This window comes from Ananas comosus, linkage group 23, assembly GCF_001540865.1.
Source record: "Ananas comosus cultivar F153 linkage group 23, ASM154086v1, whole genome shotgun sequence".
NCBI lineage: Eukaryota > Viridiplantae > Streptophyta > Magnoliopsida > Poales > Bromeliaceae > Ananas > Ananas comosus.
Window position 1 is genome coordinate 5,226,561 of NC_033643.1, and position 20,978 is coordinate 5,247,538.

A 20,978-nucleotide genomic window follows, 5' to 3' on the forward strand; every position below is an offset into this window, starting at 1 on the left:
CCTCGATGCTGCCCCACCCCCTTGGCCCCGCATCTCCCATCGCCCTCCAGTCCTCTAATATAAAATTAACTCTTTAAAAATATTTTATTAGGAAGTTGCTAACCTTGGTTGTGTTGATATGCTCTAACTTGATAAAGTAATAAGTTTGTGAAATTAATAGATTTGGTGCAAGAAGAAGATGGAGGGGTGGAAGTTTATGCTTAAGAGAGGGGGAAGGTAAGGTACACGTTGCAAGGAGAAGATGGAGGGGTGGGAGTTAAGCCAAGGGGAAGAAATCATATATGTTAATTAATTAATAGAAGTTTGTGAAATTAATAGATTTATTGCAAGAAGAAATGGAGGGGTGAAAGTTTATACTTAAGAGAGGATGAAGGTAAGGTATACGTTGCAAGGAGAAGATGGAGGGGTGGGAGTTAAGACAAGGGAACATGAGCTGAGTTTAAAAAAAAAAAACTTCTAAAGTAATGTGGTTGTGCCACATCAGCAAGATTATTGAGAAATCATATATGCTAATAGATAGTGCCGCAATTGCACTATTTCAACAACTATTTTCTACACTAGCTGTAAAGGAAGCGAGAAAAGAGGGGAAGATGTTCGACTTTTTCTAGATCGCCCCAATTAATTCAAATTTATTCGAAACGTACGTCGTAAATTTGTTGTATTAACAGAAAAACTGACACTTCTTTTTTACTCCGGAAGGGAAATATAGGTTGCACGGGCACAACTGTAAAAAAGAACCTAAACCCTAAACACCGAGAAGTTTGTCCTTTTTCCCTACTTCCAAACCCTAAACCCCTCTTCCTCCTTAATGCTACTGTACTTCTTCCGCTTTTCTTTTGCAAACACTGAGTGTGATGAAGAGTGTTGGAATTTACCAAAATGCATGCACGAAGGAATAGAAATAGGGTAAGGAGTACGGGACGGTGGAGTGGGGAGAGGACCGCAGAGAGAGCAAGAAAAAGATGGACGGGGGAGTGGGATGAGGCACTGGCCTGCACTGTGTTGCACTGTTTGTCACTGCGTTGCACTGTTAGCAGCGGAAGTTGCACTATTATGAGGTCTGCACAGCACTACTATAAAGGTTGTTGCATTATTTCTCTTCTCGTTGCACCATCATTCCTGATGCCGGCCATATTTAGCTTCAAAATATTTAATTTCGAAAAAATTAACAACAAACACTGGGGTTGGCGAATAGCGGGGCCGATTTGGTTCGCTTACCAATGACTAGGAGGTTGCGTAACCACATAAGGGCCCGTTTAATGCCCGCGAGGGGGCCGTACAACGAGAAATACATTTCCAGCTTTCCTCGGGGAGGGAAAGCGGCTCAGACACACCCCAAGGACAATAATATTCTTTTCTCGTATTTTCCACCGATTCTTCTGTTGTTTCTCTATTGCATTACTGCACAAATATTTTGCACTCTTTAATGTAAATATTGTACTATTTTTGTTCTTGCCGAAACAATATTTGCACTATTGCGTATATTATTGTACGTTTAATGCAATAAAATAACCCTTTTCAAGGAATGTTGCACCATTTATTGCCTGTTTAAAGTTAATCATTTATATAATGGTGAAATTCAATGTTTAAGTGCTATGTCGTATTGTTTGACACAGTGTTTCCATTAGGGCTTTAGGGTTCCTCTAGTATAAAAGGAGGTAAACGCGACACTACTTTTCGTCAAGTCGACACACGGCAATGAAGGGCATTCCCCCTAAACGCAACCGATGCGGCTGCGGGGGATAAGGCTCGCGTCTTCCTCGTCTCCAGTGGTTGCGGCGACAACGGGGCCAGCGGGTGAAGCTCTTCCTCGTCATGTTTGTTTCAGTGGCGCAGGTGGTTGTTCCGGAGGAGGAAATTAAAGTTGTCATGGTTGCTAGCTTGGGTGGTCCCCATGGCGGCGACGACGAAAGGGGCGAAAGGCGAGTCAGTCGTCGAGGCGGAGGCACTGAGGCAGCTATTGTGAACGGTACGATCTAGCAAATCGACGTTAAGATAGACTCCCACTATCTGGAGTACTTTAGTTGTTGTGAGCCCATTAGCCCTCTTCTCTTAAATGTTCGAACATTTTTTTAGGTTTTTCTTTGTTCTTACTCGTTTATATTTTTTTTACTGATCATTAAGCTTGTTTCCGACCATGGTAGAGCGAAGACCCAAAGGGCTCATAGCAACTGTAGTGTTTCAGGTAGTGTGAATCTATCTTAATGTCGATCTGCTTGTTCCCAACGGCATCCTCCTCCTCGATCCTTTCTTTGCCTCACTTCCTTTCTGCGGCGGCCGCCGTTGGCACCACCACCACAGCCAACCACGATGACTTTAATTTCCGCCCTACAACCACCGGCGCCACCGCCGTAACAAACGTGACGAGGAAGAGATTTGACTGCCGCCGTTGTTGTCGCCACAGTGACTGGGGACAAGGAATACGACGACCCTGGTCTCCGATCGCCACATTGCTTGCGTTTATAGGGAACGCCCTTTGTCACCTTCACCTCCTTAACCAAAAGTAGCATCGCCCTATGCTTGGAATTGCAAAAAAGCTAAGATAATCTCTATTGTTTCTTAAATTATTTTGAGAAAACGGTATCTTGTATGCAAATCTTGTCTTATGTGTTGCAATGTACTATAAAATAGTGTAATTTGCATCAAAAAAAATATAATCCTTGCTCCCAGATTAATAGAGAGCGCACCTTCTATTTCAATCATTAATTTTCTTCTTATTCTTTTTTACTTTTATTTTTTACCCTTTTGCGAACTTGTACTTGTTCTATCCAAGCAACACTCGGCGAAGATGATGAGAATATATGGCGAACGAAAAAATACTGATCAAACAACGGAGTTGCGCTAGTTAGGGACTGGTTACACTATTGAACAAAGAATGTTGCATTGTTTTGTTCGTCATTGCACCATTTACATAATAGTTTGCACTATTACCTCCATGTTAGCACCAGATACAGTGAAAAATTTGCACTGGTTTAGACTCGTTGCACCATTTCGTTAAAATATTGTACTAATTAGGTCAATATTACACCTAAGAGAAGATTTTTTTTTGCACTAATTAGGTCAATGTTACATCATTTAGAGTCTGTTTTTTGCACTATTACATTCTCGGCAGCACAAAATATAGATAACAATTTCTCCTTTTTAAGACATGGTTGCACTGTTGCCACCAAAGTTGCACTACTTGCTTGGACGTGTGGTACCTTTTCTAATATAAATAAATTTTAAAAGCAGGTAAAGGCGAAGTTGCGGAGTTGCACTGGTTAGGGACTATTGCACTATTTCGTAAAGAATGTTGCAGTGTTTTTGTCGTGTAGTACCATTTACAGAGTGCGTTTGCACTAGTTATAGACTTGTTGCAAAATTTGCATTAAAACATTGCACTAATTAGGTCAATATTACACCTAAGGGGAGAGTATTTTTGCATTGGTTATAATCTCGTTACACTGTTTGCGTTAAAACGTTGCACTTATTAGGTCAATGTTACACCACTCAGAACCTATTTTTTGCACTAGTATATTCACGGTAGCACAAAATGCATATAACAATTTGTCCTTTTTAAACATCAATGCATCGTTGCCACCAAAGTTACACTACTTGCTTGGTAGTGTGGTATGTCACGCCCCGGATTACACGTTCCCCGGGCACGCCGACAAATCCGCCGTATACAAAGAAATTTTTCCTGTATACGAAGCGATAGCTGTCTCTGTAAAATATACAATACTACAAAAGTAGGGTAGAGCTGAAAAGAACTAAGCAGGTAGAACGAACAAATCTCATATACATACAAACTAACAAGTACAAAAACACTCGCTCCAGCGAGTTCTAGTATCAGTATGTACATAAGCTCAAAATAAAAACACTACTACCTGCAGCTGGTGATCCTCTAGCATGACGTTTCGTCGGGTAGGGCTCTAGCTCGCGACACCCTTGCCTCGATCCGCCTCTGAAGACGCAGCAGCCGGAACAGCAGGCTTTGCAAAACACAGGGTAACAACTGGGCGTGAGAACTACTGTAAAAACAAGTAGTCCTCAGTGGGTACCGCCCTCAAAATCATCGGCTCACCCACTAAGACTACACTAGGAAATAAGGCTAAAAGGTAAACCCGGAAAGAAATCCACAGCTATATGCCACTACACTATCCCACTGTGTCTACTATCAATTCTGACCTAATCTCATTAGGGATTGTGTACGCACCCGTCCCGCCTGTCTAAGCCGCGCTACCTCCACGCTAAACAGTCCGTGGATAGCAACTAATCAGCGACATCAACGCGAAAGCACAAAGCCAGACTCCGGAGCGGCACTCGTGGGCACGACCCAACCGAGTATGCAAGCGTATCTCTGTCGAGCTCAATCAGGCTCTCACAGGCTAAAGTCAAGAAAACAGGTCTAACAGTACTACCAACCCCTAGTCACGTGCCCTCGGCACCATCTGATATCGGAACGATCAAATCCGGGTCCGCCGTCAACCACTACGACACCCACTAATCCGGAACACTGTAAACACTATTGTAAAAATCGGCTCGGCATCCTAGCACGAGCGTAACTGAAATCTGAACTATCTGGGATACTCACTATAAGGATACTGCAACAGTATAAAAATACAACGGCCCCTAGGGCTAAATCAGGTAGTTCAACATATGCCAGGTCCCGAACGCTGGTTTTCTCCTATGTTTTATCCAAGTCCCACATGCATGATTAATAACAACTAATAACATGCTCCCAATTCAGTTTATACGTCTAAAACATACCTACTCATGAATTTGAGCTAAACAATAACAACTTGTAATATTAACGATACATGTCGACCAACAATACTATAGGAGTAGGATTCCGATGATAAACCCACCTTGAATGCTAAATCCACCCCGGCGCGACGTCGAGAACGGCGAAACCACGCCCTCGCCCGGACTCCTCGCGATGCTACGACTGCAACCGTATCCTCGAACGCCTTCGCGGTGCGACGTCGACATCGAATCCGAGCTCTGCGGCTACTCCCCCGAGCTCCACCTCGTATGGTTCTCTACTTCACACTAAAGAGAGAAAGCAAATTTAATTAGAGTGCCACCCTTAAGCAGATAAGTGGATAAGCATGCATGGGGGGGAGTGCACGTGGCATCCATAGCCACCCTCAATCTTCACCGACTAAGTTCTATAATATATATATATATATATATATATATATATATATATATATTATACTACATCCTCCCCCAGTACAAAAAGTTTCGTCCTCGAAACTTAACACATACCTCAACACGGGGCATCGAACAGGTCNTATATATATATATATATATATATATATATATATATATATATATGTAAGGACTGAGATTTTGATAGTGCAATTAGACTCTCTGTTAATGATGTTTATGTGTGTAATTTAATTACATAAGCATTCGTCAAGTTTCAGGAGAAAATGAGTTAGAACGGAGAAGTTACGCGATTATTAGTTTTCACTTAAGTGAATAGTAACTCCGGTTTTCCAGAGAAGCCACGGAGTAGAGTTGGCTTTCGGCGCGTATCGGACTCCGTTCATAGCGATCCAATAGCTCGTTTCGACCGGTTCAGCTGTTCTGGAACTACTGGCGTTGACGGATTTTGAGTTTGACGCACGGATTTCGAGAAAATCCAAAAATACGTGTTTTATATGTATTTTGTGCGTAGTTTCTTCTGTTGGAGAGAGGAACGGATTTCGTTGCGAATCCGTGATCGTTCGAGGTGAACCAAAATCGTAGCTTTGTTGTCTCTAAGGTGCTGATCGTACTGGTGCGATCCGTTCGCAAATTTGACGGACGGATCTGCGGAGATCGCGCGTTGATCGAGGAGAGGTCGGTGTTGGCAAAACGATATTTTCGCAAAAGTCGCGACATTTTATGTACCGTTTCGCGTGAAATCGCACTTGGAGGGGTATTCGCGCGTTTTACTTGTGCTGTGAGGGACTAGGAACAAATTGTTGAGTCTTGGTGGACTTTTTCGCAAAGTTTCTCCTTGGTATAGATTCATTCTAGGGTTTTCTTGGAACCCTAACCCTACTAGCCACTTCCAGCAAACCCTAGCCGCCCCCTTGCTTCCCTTGCCCTAGCCGCTCGCCTTCCGGTCGCTGCCGACCAAGTCCAGCCGGCCGCCGCCGCCGCAGCACCACATTCCTCCCTCTCCATCTCTTTCCATCTCCTTTTTCTTCCGGGTTGGAGCTCGGGCCGAGGTTATATTATCTCAAGGCACCTTGTCGACGTCGCCCCGACCCCTCGGCGTCCCTCTCCGCCGAGCGCCGCCGCCCCGAGCGGCCCGGAGCGCCGCCGCTGCCGCTCCAGCCGCTGCTGCACCCTGCAGCTTCCCAGCCTGAGCCCAGGCCGAGTCTAACCCGCGGCCTCCCCGCGCGCAGCCACCGCATGAACCCGCTCCCGCGGCCGTCTCCTGTGTCCCACCGACCTTCCCGGCCGGTCGCCGCCGCCCTGAACCCTGGGCGCCGCCGCCCAGGTCTGCAACCGAGCCTAGCTCGAGCGGCAGCGCTCGAGCCGTGGGCCGCCGCTGCTGCCGCCCGCCGCCTCCCTTCTCCTCCTCCGGTATCTGGGGACCCGCCGCTGTCGTCCCCGACCTGTCCCGGCCATCGCCGTCGCTGGGAGGAGCCGCTGGACCGTGCCCTAGCTTGTGCGGGCTCGGCTCGTTCCGCCGTCGCCGCCGCCACTCTCCGCCGCCAACCGAGGTGAGCATCGTGTTCCTCACCTCCCCCGCACCCATATCTGGCCTGCGCGCACCTCGGCGTGCCGCCGGAAGCCGGCCGGAGCAACCTTGCTCCGGCCAAGCCCGAAATAGGGCTTAATTTGAATGCTTTACTGTTCCGAGCAACCCGAGCCTCCCCGATCTCTGCGGAAGGGAGCACGATGATCGTAGTAAATTTCTGATCATCGTGCTCACCTTATTTTCTGTCGGGGAGACTTCGTTCCGCTTTTTCGGCATTGTCGACCCTGTAGAGCCTGTTTGGCTGCTGTTGCGGGTTTGCACACACTTTGGCGGTGATCCGAGGCTGTCTCGATGCCTCTGGAGGTGAGCACGGTGATCGTGGATCAGTGCTGATCACAGTGCTCACCTTATTTTGGATCAGCGGATGTCGTATCGTTCTGTTTGGTGACTTTTTCCCCGACTACGCGCTGTTCGCAGAACCTTCGGGTTGCTCCCGCGCTTCCCACAGTGACCTGTTGCGCTCCAGACCGTGAGCACGGCCTCCGGCACGTCGAGACCTATCAGTATGTGTCTCAGCAGAACTTAGAAGTCCTCGGTTTGCGTGTACGGGCTATGTTATTGCCCGATTTACATAAAATATTGGGATTTTATGTAAATTCAGGGGCTTTTGTGCAATTGTGCGCCTTGGGGCTACTGTGGACAGTGTGTAGACATGTGTGGTGTCCTCTGGACTGATTGTCCATGATCCGTTAGCTTTTGCAGAAATCGAAGAGTCGATTTCGATGCGTTTTTCGGCGAAATTCGCCGAAAGAATGCGGTTTCGGTTCGGATTTCTTCCGACGTCGTTTGGTTGCTCTGTGAGTGGTCAATAAGCCTTGTTGGCTGGTCACCATCATCACCTTGTGGGTTCGGTGATGACGGGTGAGCGACGGTGGGTTCCGGTGTCGAATTTGACACTTCCGGGAACCCGTATTCGTACAATTATCCGGCGATAATTGTGTCGTGGTGTTATCTTATGTTTGCTGCCAAAACATCCAAATTGGAGTGTTTTGTGGCAGCGGGTGACTTGTAGCATGGGTCGGTGCATTCCGGGACATTTCAGTGGTCCCGATGGAGTCCCGGTGCGATTTTCGGGACTTCCGGCGAGTTACGGTAGTCGGTTTTGAGAAACTGATCTCCGTGGGTTTGTTAGAGGGATTATGATGCAGTGTTTCTTAGTTGTGGGTTAGACACTAACCCAGTGGACCCTCCTTAGGTCCTGTTGACGTTCTTTTGCAGTCAGGAGACAGGCGCGACAGTTGTACAGGTGGGTACTTCGATCCGACGTTGGTACAGTGGTGCACGCTCGGTGATGGTTTCTTACCCTTGCTCTGTTGTTATTATCCATGCTTATATTATATGTTGAGCTTTGCACCTCTATTGTTTACATTACACCCACGTTGTTTGATTATACTCTACTCAGATGTTTCCATGCTTAGTATCATGTGTAGGAGTATAGTCTATCTGTATGTGATACCATGTTTCCTTATTGCTCTACTTAGCTATTCTGCATACCCTGTTTCATGTTTATAGTAGAGCGATTCCGTGATTATCTGTGAGATTAGCGATCTAGTCGGTCGATTCTAGTATTCAATATTTGTGACCTATTCGGTGAGATCCTCGACCTTTGTTGTCTGATGACCGTTGAGGTCGGTATACCCTGAGGGGTGAGATTGTCGATTAGTTGCCGACGGATGATTATACTTTACTCATATCCTATACTTGTGACATGATTGGTCGAGTTTCATATCCTGTACTTGTGACGTGATTGGTCGAGTTTCATATCGTGTACTTGTGACATGATTGGTCGAGTTTCATATCCTGTACTTGTGACGTGATTGGTCGAGTTTCATATCCTAGTTGATTTGAGTGGTCAGTCCTTGCGGTTCATTGAGCAGTATTTGCATATGTTTGAGAGGATGTCGATGTTGTCCCATCCTAGTTGACCTGAATGGTCGGTTCTTGTGCTTCTTTGACGACCTATGCGGTCGATGGGCCCTGGGGGGCAGGATTGTCGGCTGGTTGCCGACGGTTGATCATTGAGCATATTGCATTGATTGCCCGATACTCGTCGCATTTCACGAACACTGGCGGTCTGATCCACCGCAAGGAGTGTTCTTTTCCGAAAAAGTGGTTGAATGGTGACAACCCGTGAGCCCCGAGGGGTTATATGCATGTTAGAGCGGCAGTGGTACTGTCGGGAGGTGTTGCGGTGCGGACCTCCAGGGTATTGGCTTGAGGTCTGCGGTGCTGACCAAGAGAGCATTGGTTTCAGATTGGGTACTTTTGGACTGATTGTCCTATTGACGCATATGTCTATAGTAGCGGTCGTTGCATGCATACTTACAGATCTTACCTTATAGTTGTCTTGCTACTATAGTAGATATTCATGTATGCTTTCTGTTCTAGTTACAGTAGCGGTAGCCGTTTATTCAGTATAGTTCTTACTTCCTTTCAGTTTATCGCTATTGTATATCTGCTCATTACCTTGTTTATTTCCACTGACCCGTGTTGTTGTATAGTTCTTCCTGATCCGGTGAGTACTCCTCGCCTTCTTCGGCTTGCGGTACCCACTGGGAGGGGAGACATGTTTACATGTTCTCACCTCCCCCACCATTTTTCAGGTATCGCGGGCGATGAGTATTGGGACGAGACGTGAGGTACGGGTGTAGCGGTCGATAGAGCTTCCGACCCAGGTTATTTCGATTTAGTTATTATCCTTGGTATTTCTGTTGATATATAGTTAAGTTGGTTTATGTGGTTCAGTGTTTATTTACATTTGAAAATATAGATTTCTGGATTTTGTAAAATAAAAGATTTTCTACCCCTCGTGGTAGCGTTTTTAAAAGAATAAAGGTTTCTGTGTAGGAAACAGTTTTCAAAAGATTTTTGTGGATTTCTGTTTAAACCTTGAATGTAAAACTGTGATGTGAATGGTGAATGTATGAATGTATAGTTATCTTTATATTCATCTGGTTGTGGTTGTATCCTGGTTGTACTGTGTATTTGATCGACGCCGTGCAAATATAGGGGAGACTCTGTCCGTGTGAACAGTGGATTTCCTGTATTTGTGGCGGATCTGGCATACTCTGGGGTCAGGTTTTCAAAAAAAAAAAAATTCAGACGCTTTTCCGCTTTGTTTTAAACTGAAAAGCGACCCCGGGGCGTGATAATATATCAAAAAGGATACTACATGGTACCTTTTCTTTCTTTGCCGTAACTTGTCGTACTTCCGCTGCAAACACCAAGCGGCTTGTCCTCCAACCCCATGCTTCTTCCACTTCTTTTCTGCAAACGCCGAAAGCGGCAAAGACTACTAGAAAAAAGTACCAGGCTTGCATGGAGGAGGGCGAGGGGTTTATAAATAGGGTAGGCAGCACGGGACGTCGGTGAGGGGAGCGCCTTACAATTTAAGAAGAAGATTACCTAACGGGGGAGTGGAATGTTGCCTTGGTAAGGGAGAAGATTGAATGCCAACGTTGCACTGTGGGCGACGGAGATTGCACTGGTATGAATTGCAAGCTACACTGTTAGAAGAGTTGTTGTACTATTTCTCTTCGCGTTGCACTATTATTTTTATTGCTGGCCGTATAGTTTTAGTCACATGACTTCAACATATTTAATTTCTAAAACCAAATAGTAAACACCGGGGTTGGCGAATAGTGGGGCCGATTTTGCTCGTATTCCGATTACTGGGAGGTTACGTAACTACGCTCAGGATGCATTTAATGCCTGCCCGTAGCCGTATATTGTGGTATATATATCTGAGCGAATACGAGTGAGGCAGATGGAGACGAGAAGCATTTTGGTCAGACAGCGAAAAATTCGGTCCGAATCTGTAAAATTGAAAAAAGTGGTCTACATTTGCAAAAACCTCAAAACTAATAAACTTTTTATTAAAATTGGTCATATATATAATCCGGCTACTATGCTAGTAATAGCACGAAACATTTGGTGCTACCAAGTTTTCTGCCGTTAGATCTACCATTTTGATCATTTTCACCCGTTAGATCATACTATTCAACCAACCACCCATTCAACCCTAGGGGGCCCACATCATCCTAACCGCACATCTCTTAATCCAAAGGCCAAAAACTTGGTAGCACCAATGACTTGGTGCTATTAATAGTATATTAGCCAATTATATATATATATATATATATATATATATATATATAATTGGGCTAGAATACTTTTAGAAGTATTAGGCCCCTTGGTGCTTCTACTTTTTTAGCCCTTGGATCTACTCCTTAAATACTAATAACCTTTGGATCAAACACTATTCCACCTACCACTACCTACCACCATCATCCCAACCTCACGTCTCTCCAATCAAGGGCTAAAAACTCACAAGCACCAACCCATTGGTGCTTTTGGAAGTATTCTAGCTCTACTCTATATATATATATATATATATATATATTTATTTATTTATTTATTTATTTATTTTGAGGTTACTCTTGATTCGAATTTGTTAGATTTAAATATGAAAATATGTTGCAGGCACAGGGGAACAGAAATTTTTATTTTTATGGTTTTTTTGACCAGAGGTAAGGATGTAATGTGGGCCCTACCGGCCCGGCATGGCCCACATTTATCCGGGCCAAAGCGGGCCAGGGGTCGGCCTGACGTGGCTCGGTTAAAATCCGGGCCGTGCCGGGCCAGGTTTTATTGAACACAGGCCCAGCACAGCCCTCCAGCTCTGATGGCACCGGATGGGCAGAGCCGGGTCGGGCTCTGAACCGGCCCTTCAAATATTTTTTGTTTTGAAAATATATAAAATATTTAAAAATAGAAAAGAAAATAATTCTTTTTTTTTCTAATAGTGTTGGCTAAAATAAAAATTATCAAAATACTTATAAAGTTTTAGATTTTTAAANTTAAATTTGATTTATCAAAAATCAAAAAGTATATAAAAATGTTTGATGTATATATATATATATATATATATAAAAGAACAAGGTAAGATATTGTAAATATTTTCTAATATAATATAACAAATTAATTTATAAATATAATTTTTATTGTAAAATTTTGGATATATATAATATACAAATTTATACTGATTTAAAATAAATTATAATAATTGTTACATGCATTTGCACGTACATTCAACTAGTATATATATATATCCATATGAAAAGTGTTACAATTGTCACGACACATTTGAAAGATAAGGTGGCTTAGTATTTTTCGAAAAAATAGAACATAACGTTTAAAAAAATTAAATTTTATTAATCCGAAAAGACTATTGATTTTTTTTTTTTGTAAATAACGTTTTTTATAACGTGAAACGTGCGTTATGCTAGTAAATAATAAATTAGTTTGCGTATTGACTTATTTTCATAATTAATTAACTAAAACGGTTCTGTATCATCTTATACAATATTCTTCATTAATTAATTAATTAACTTATTAAAATATTATTTTATCAATACTTTTAAGCTTATTATTTAGGCAAAATTTATTTTATTTTATAATTATAATTACTTTTATTCCTTATATTCTAATCTTAAAAACGCAATTTGATAACCAAGGGAACATAATTTTTCTTATTCCTAAAAAAAAAAAAATATCCAATTCTCATTAAAATATAAAATTGATCTAAATTCATGCTTACTTTAAAATTATACGTATATCAAGAGTAAGCAAAAACAACTTATGTCCGAACCAAATGGTACTTATTTTTCAGGATAAAATTTCAAATTACCCCGTGATTCAAAAAATTTAACTTTGCTCCCCGTGGTTTAATATTTATTTTACCAAAAAGATTCTTAAAGAACCACAAGATGACAAAATAAAAAAATACGCTAAACCATAAAATAATTAAATGTAACTTTTTAAAACAAAAAATGACAAAATAAAAATAAGTTAACCACAGTAAGACAAAATGCACCTTTTTGACCACACAGGCAAAATAAAAGTGTGCTGCACCACAAGGGGACAAATTCAAAGTTTACCCGTTTCTTTTTAATATTAAGGTACTCTTCAGATGTTGTAAGTTTATGTTTAAGAATGTAGAACATGAAACTTTCAAGGGCCAAAATAAAAAACAATAAAAGTTCAGGGACCTGTAGGCTGTAGTGCAAATGACAAGCAAAAGACCAAAGTTGAAGAAACAATAAGTTTCTGGACAACATTACCCAGCAGGTTTGGAATTTTACAAAACTCTAGTAGGGTTGGCATTTTATACATACAACAACTATTATATCATTTAAGTCACAGCATACACAGAATAAGTGGAAAATGTGCATCATGTATGCTTCTTTCCCCAGAAGCACACATCTAAATACCTGATTTGAAGTAACAAATACTGATTTCTAGAACTCCGCTTATTAGGGCAATGCGGAGAACTTTACCCCTTTTCTGGCTATCAACAACTTTACTGCTCAGTGCTTGGTTTTCGCTTTGTGTTTCGGTTTCTTCACTATCATCACAGTGCAATGCGCATGGTGAGCGCAATAGTCGCTCACGCTTCCCAAAACAGCCCTGTGAAGAAGACACACGCAATGCAGGTTAGCGCCACGAAGCGGCTGAAAGAATGTGGCGAAAAGCATATGGATTGTCATCTTCGAAGTAATTTGTGGATTAATGACTCGCTGGCGCGTTAAAATGTCATAGCTTCTGCAACTATTTCTGTTGTGCAATATTACTAGTCATTGTGAGATCTATATTAGGTTCTCAGATGTTTCAGCAAGTGTAAATAAACAGTGAAAAAAATTTGTAGTTCCTTCATGCACGCCATGAGCGTTAAATTGGAACGATCCCAAGCTCGTGATGTTCCAAAAACATTCTTCATCCTTTTCAACATAAAAATAATAATAATAAGCACTGCTCGGCAGTAAAACAAAATGTGTTGATTGTACAGCTGATTGTCATTTAACCAAGACAGGGTAGTACCAAAAACAAAAAAAAAAAGCCATGATATTCATGATATTAATATCTGGAACAGATATTGACATCCCTGATATTAAAAAAAAGAAAAAAAATCTAAGAGATTGTACCCCAGATATCCATGATGTTGATATCTGGGGTTTTTTAACTTTGTATTTAAGGAAAAAAGAAGAAGAATTCATTTGCTTGCTGCTCCGCACTATTTAAAAAATAGTTTCAATTATAAGGCCAGCAAAAGATTTCAAATAAGTAAATTGGGTACCCAACTCCACTATAAAAGTCTATTAAGAGAATGCAAAAAGAACACAAGGAGAGCAAGAGAGAATGCAAACACAACGAATATGACTTCCATTAGACTACTGTCGAAGTGGTTCTGGTGCAGCAACCAAGTGGAGGGACAAATCTAGAAATTGAACTACCTGAACCAAAAACTAGAGGTTATCGGGTCCCTGGCCCTAAACATGCTCCCTACTTCAGGATAGATTCTTTGTGTTCGAGTTTTCAGTGCTGCACAACTTGCACACTACATATATCTTTCACACTAGGTGCAAGTATGCTGTAATAGAGAATAAAAGATAATAGAATTTGCCAATTCCTACTCTACTTGATGAATGAAACAAGAGAAGTTCCCATGAAGGTTAAGGCTCATTCCTTTTGGCTCTAATGTGTCTTCAATTCCCCCAAGATGTTGTGCGATGAAGGGTTTCAGGTATTTGTTCAATAAAATTTCGGTTAGTAAATGTCGTGCGAACACAAATGGTTTCACCACCTATTTCATTGTGCCAAAAGCACCCATTTGTTCTCTAATCATCATTATTTGTTATCTTCAAATATAATGGAATGATTTAGGCTACAGAGGCCAACTATTCTCCCCCTTTTTTATGATGACAGATGATGCGACTCCCACGTGATAGAGCTCAAGAAACTGATAGCAGGAGTAAAATATTTTAAAGAAAGAGACTGCATGAGAAGATAAATGCCTGGAAAACAGAAGAAGCCTGATCCTCAGATAAATATACTAATCTGACGTATTCCTCTTCACTGTTGTCCTACTAAAAAGCCAGAGTATATGTTTTTTTTCTTGACGAAATCAAAATAAGAAAAGTCGGTAAATATAGTGGTAAAAATAGTGCTAAGTTGATAAAATTCACATAACAGCAAGTTCAAATGCATGCAAGCCTTCCGGGTTCTACTCAAGACTCTCAAGAGACCAAAAAGAATTCCAGAAGAAAAGAAGAGAATAAACCTTTTTATCGCTCCATAGCCATGACTTCCCACAGCCAGGACGTCTGCATGATGTTTTTCTACTGCCTCACAAAGCACATTCCTCGCATCTCCTTCCACCACCTCATACACAACATCACTGACCTGATTTATATGGTAATATGAAAAAGAATGAGCACTAGAAACTTGCAAGAGAGACAGAGAGAGCAAAAGAAGTAAGAGACTGCGTTCTATTTTAAGCAGAATGAGAAATGAAACAAAAGAAAAAAAAATCACCCCAAATTTATTATGTATGATAAAGGCTTTGTGAAACTGTAGTGTACTCGATAGTCCTCTAAAGAGAATGATATTTTCTCAGAAATCGAAGATGTTAAATGCACAAGCAACCAAGATCCACTGTGTTCTATTCGAAATTGTTGCTCATTTTCCAGCTACAACGGTGCTTTTTTTTTTTTTCTTTTTTCTTTGTTTCTGATTTGAGAAATAACCTATGATTTCACAAGTTTTTCTTGAAAACATAAGATTATGAGGTTTGAGAATCATCCCTTTTTCATAAAACACATACACACACAGAAAATAAAGCGAGATTTCAATTTGTGGAGAGTATTATACAGTATACATTCTGCAATAGAATTAGAAGTATCAAATTGAAGCTTCTGCACTTGAAACTCAAATCTCATTTCTACTTTCCACAGCAGCAAAAGCTCCAAATTTTGTTTCTTTTGCCAAATGCTCTACTAGAGCATAAAATTGTTGAAAGCAGAAGCAGAAGTGGGACCAAACAGATCCTATATTTAACTTTCGGTTTTGAATATGTTAGAATTAGGATAGGTGTAGTGAACCTTTAAATTGACACAGAGAAATTGTTCAAAGAGAGATGAATTAGGTAAATTCTTAATCCTAAACCTGTCAAAATGGAATACAGATCAAATAATCACGAGACCAACACATAATTGCAAACAAATGTCAAATAACCATAATTGGAAATCAAAGATGGAATGAAAAGAACACCGATTTGCAGAGCTCCTGGGCCTTCTCGATAACCCTGACAGCGCTCCTCTTCAGATCAGATTCCACAAATGGCAGAACTTCTGCTGCACCTACGTCAATCAACATTGCAAAATCCTCACTATCACGTCATAGTTGCAAACCAACGTTTATTCTCTAAGCGACTGTTATGAAAACAGAGCGTAAAAGGTTGCGTCGTTGAATGAGGAAGGCCTTCTAATCATTTTATATATATTCAACACCCTTACTCATGCGAGTTATATCTGAGAAATTCTATTTATACACACATCCTCCATTCTAAGATTCACAAAAATCCAAACGATTTCTACTAAAAAGAAAAAAAGATTGATGTGACAAGTAGAGAATTATTGAGCCTTGAATGGAATGGGTGTAAGATGTACACCCCAAAGACTCCACTTTGGGATGTACCAATAGCATTGCTCTATGTTCTTTGTAGGAAAAATTACACCTTTAGTCCTGAAACTATGAGGTGCTTGATACCTGGGTCCCCGAAACTTTAATTTGTTATATTTTTTAGCATAAACTTTCTGAATCGTTGTAAACAAGTCCCACGATCCAAATTACTTAGCTAAATATTAACAAATTATTGATGTACAAGTGATGTGAAAGTAATGTGATAGGAGTTTTTGGGCTACTAAGCCTACAAAATCTTTTAAATATAAAAACAGGCATTCAAAATTTTTATTTGTAAAAATAGGCCGATAAAAGTAGTGAATCATTTACCGTTTTCTAAAAGCCGTGAATGATTCACTGTTTTTTTTCTAATTTATATATTTCCTACATCCAAACTTCAAAAGATGTATAGTATTAAACACTAAAAATAATTTTAATCCTTTGAAGAAAGCGGTGAATGATTTAACACATTTAAAAAAGGGTAATTCATTCACCGTATAGACCTAGTTTTGTAACTATATTCTTGAGAAGAGTATTTTTATAATTAACGTATTTTCTAAGGCTATTAATAAAAAAAAAAAATTCTTGTGATAGATGATGCGACAATAATTAAAATGCTACATCACTTACACATCACTAATCTGTCAATATTTGGCAAACTAAATTGAGTTGCGGGACTAAACTGCAACAATTCAGAAAGTTCAAGCTAAAAAATCGCAACAAATTAAAATTTGAGGATCAAAATGCCATGCGCCTCATAGTTCGATGGCTCAAAGTGTAATTTGCTTTACTTTTTTTAGTATGACCAAGATGAAGGCCGGGAGTAAATGGGAAGAAATTAGAAGAAACAAGGAGTCTGATGGGATTCGAACTCAAAACCACTCGTGCTCGGATATCATCATTTCCTACCAGGGCCTCCTTTAGGATTGTGGTGGCTGAAAAAAAAGAGTCCAAAGAGTTATGCTTTCAATCTTTCATTCTCCAGTGCTATCTCAAATACCATGAAACGGCAGCAGAATCCGGAATCAAAAAGCTTTTAAATACTTCATAAAAGCAGATACTTTGGGCTACGCAATTCCAAACTAGATCTCTCATAGTGGAAAAAATCTAAAAGGCATGGGGTATATTGCTGGCACGGAGTCTCCAACCAAGAAAATTATTTTTCTTGGATTGATACGTCCCATCATAGTTAATAGAAAAATATTTTTATTATACTTTTCTCTCTATTTAGAGAGATTTGATTGACTTATTACTAATGATGTGGTGCAAGTGTGATACAGTAAATTTTTTTTCTTATAGTGAGTGATTGACCTAACTTCTAAAAAGCGTGATTTTAGATTCAAAAGTAATTTTTGGCCCAACTGAGCATTTGGCGATCTTGTTTCCAAAATTTGATTCTCATTTTCGAGGACCAAAATAACCAGAGGCTCAGTAGCGTTTTAGCTTCCAAATTTTAAATTTTAGAAGAGTGTGGAGGAGCGCGTACCGGGCCCGGCGAGGCCGACGACGGAGGTGGCGGTGGGCTTGGCGTGGACGACGACGAGGCGGTAGGGGTAGACGGCGCCGGCGCCGGAGAAGAAGTGGCTGAGGGTCCACTCCAGCGCGTAGAAGCTGTGCTCGCTCTCATCGATCCCCACCACCATCACCGCCGGCGTCGTCGCCGCCGCCGCCGCCGCCGATTCCCCCGCCGCCGCCGCCGCCGCCGCCGCCGCCGATTCGCCCGCCTCTGTTGCCATGAGAGAGCCCTGTTTATTTATATATTTATTTATTTATTTTTCTCTGATTTTTGGGGAAATATGTTCTACTTGGTGGAGCTACCGAGGATTGAGAATAAATAGAGGCGTCCAATGAGAGGCTTCACAAACACTCACCTTGTGTGGACTGGTCACGGGTAGAGAAGAACCACCTAGACAAGAAATAAAGAGAAATTCTAGAGAAATTCTATTTGCACACCTTTAAAAAAAAATATTTATATACTATTTATTCTTAAATTCAAACAAAAGTTTAAATAATTTTAATAAAAAAAAAAATACATATTATATATATATATAATATATATATAATAGTATATATATATATATAATAGAATTTATCTAAATAAGGTGTTAAATTAATACCCACAAATAAATATATCAATAGTATTTTTTATAAATAAGACTGGTTGATTCTTAAGACTATCATACACTCAAAATGAAATGCATATTATATAATTATATTTATCTAATATATGAGGTCTTTTTAATTGTCACATTATGTGACAAATAAAGTAATCTTATTCGTTAAGTGGTCGGCATGTATGATTTCTAAATCAATTCGGATGTGAAGTAATGTTTATCTAAACTTTAAATATTTTTACAAATTGGTTATTTTTTTTGTTATTATCTTTAATCTTTTATTTTATTTTAATTCAGTCTTAATCATCCAAAGTCACACTATTTTTGATAAAATAGGGGCTATGTGAAAAGTCACAACTTGATAGCCCTCAATTAATCTAAACACTATTTTTTTTTGAGTTTTTGAAATAAATCTGATATTTTTATTCATTTTAAAAAAATTAAAAAATAATTTATATTATAGTTTGTTGTACTTATTACTCTCTCTCCTTCTCTCACTACCACCATCGCCTATGGTGACTCCTCTCCCTCAACGGCGTTGTTGGTTGGCAGAGGGTCGAAGACGACTGTGGGAAGGCAGGAAGGGGGATAGAAGAGGATGAAATATCAGATCGGGGACGCGTCGAGAGAGTTAGTGTGGAGACAGAGAGGAGTGGATGAGATTATCACCCTCGCGTCTGTGTCCTAAATTCATGACAATGCCAACAGAGGAGGATGAGAGAGAAGAAGGGAGAGGTAGGTGGTGGAGAAGAAAGGGGAAGATGAATAAGACCACGACAGTATCACGGCAAAGGAGAGGAGAGAAAGGCTTTCAGAATCCAAAAAGGCATAAATTTAATAAAAATATAAAACTAATAAATTTTTTTATGAAAAAAAAGGCTATTTAATAGAGCAAAGCTACTAATTTTCAAAAAAAATATTATCATTTAACTTTTTTTATTTTTTAATAGCTTGATGGTTATAAGTTGTTAATTATTTTAGATTTATCTATTGGAAGTTACTAAATTTGGTAATTATTAATAAATTTAATGAAAATTTTGAGTTTATATTGACAAAATCTGTTTTAATTATAAAAAGTTAAAAAAAAATAATAATAATCAAGAAAAGGTATTATGCATTGAACTTTCCTAAATTATAGCCTACTCTGATTCAACCATCCAACTTTTGAAAGGTTTGGTTTTGATATATAATCTCTAAATTCGTTTGATTTGAGTTATTTGAAAATTTTCTGTTAAACTTATAAAACCACTACTGTTTGCTTTGTGTAGCAATCTAGTCTAGCTATACTAGTCAGGTGAAGAACTGAAATGAAATTAACTAAAAAGTTGGAAAGAAAATCAAAACTCAAATTTTTCTATTCAAAAATAAACTTTTAAAAATTATGTGGTCGAATCAAAGTGATTATAGGTTCAATTAGTTCTATACAATTTTATGTTCGAAAAGTAATGAGTCTCAATTAACGCCTTGCCGTTTGGTGCATTTTTCACATATGGGATAGTTTAATTAAATACAGTCGTAAATATGATGTAGTTAAAGATGTATATAGTTGACAATACAGTAGTTATAATTATATGTATATTATTTCGCTGGATGTAATGAAAAGCGTTTAAACTATAAATAATTGTTATGTAAAATGTTGTTAGAGAGATCAACTTACTTTTTATTTAAAGTTATAGTTTCAGATGTTGTAGTCAGACTTCCTCATGTAATTTTAAATATAATAATGGCAAAATTCAAATGTATTAAATTAGATACTGGATTTGAATTCACATATAATTATAATTGTATTCAGCTGTAACTTTTTACAATCTAAAAGTTTGTTATATGCTAATGGGAGTTGAGCTGGAATACTATCGGTAGCAAACGAGCTCCGTTGCCACCCATTTGTTTTCGATGATGGAGCCTCCAAATCGACGATCGGCACCGTCGAAAATGATCTATACCACTTGAAGTATCTAGAAATCAAATTTCATACTTTTCCGATATTGTTCTCTTATCCATCAAGTGGGCGTAAAAATGAATGACTGAAAATAAATATCCTCTAAAAAGTGATGATAAGAATTTGTAATCATGATCGAGAGTATAGATCTTTTTCTAAATAGTTTAAAGAATTTTCTAAGCAAAATTCAATTGATTTGGATAGTTTTACACCGTTAAACGAGAAAACGCCTTATATCTACTATTAAAATTACAAATTTTAAAATCCTTTGATCATTAGGTCAATGATATCGAAAAGATTTGAAATTTGATTTCTAGATACTTCAAGTGATATATATTATATTCAATGGTGCCGATCGTCAATTTAAATGGATGGCAACAGAACCCGTTTGCTATCGATAGCATTCCAGTTCAACTCATGCTAATGGCTAGTTATTAATTAAGGTACCAACATAAAAGTACGTTAAACCACAGAGTGTTTAAATAAAGTTTTTCAAAACTAAATTAAAGTCAACTGGCCTGTTATGAAACGGCCTTTGGTTGAGGGGTCTCCACATCGTAAGTGACCAAACTCAAGAGAAATTATAAAATGTCGCACTGGCACCGCATTATTTATATCTCTAAAAATTACACATTTCATCATAATATTTTAAAAAATTATTATA

At 39.6% G+C, this 20,978-nt stretch overlaps 1 protein-coding gene across 2 annotated transcripts; it reads right to left on the bottom strand.

Annotated features, from left to right (window-relative positions):
* LOC109728149 (universal stress protein PHOS34) lies at nucleotides 12,812-18,148 on the bottom strand. 2 transcript variants are annotated; one of them, XM_020258495.1, is made up of 4 exons: nucleotides 17,748-18,148; nucleotides 15,851-15,939; nucleotides 14,862-14,983; nucleotides 12,812-13,210 (listed from the first exon to the last, which is right to left on the bottom strand). In XM_020258495.1, the coding sequence occupies exons 1-4, from the start codon at nucleotides 17,995-17,997 to the stop codon at nucleotides 13,111-13,113; spliced, it is 561 nt and encodes a 186-aa protein (XP_020114084.1). In that variant the 5' UTR covers nucleotides 17,998-18,148; the 3' UTR covers nucleotides 12,812-13,110. The 2 variants fall into 2 exon arrangements, with proteins under 2 accessions (XP_020114084.1, XP_020114085.1); XM_020258496.1 differs by having other exon boundaries at nucleotides 15,851-15,933; nucleotides 17,748-18,145.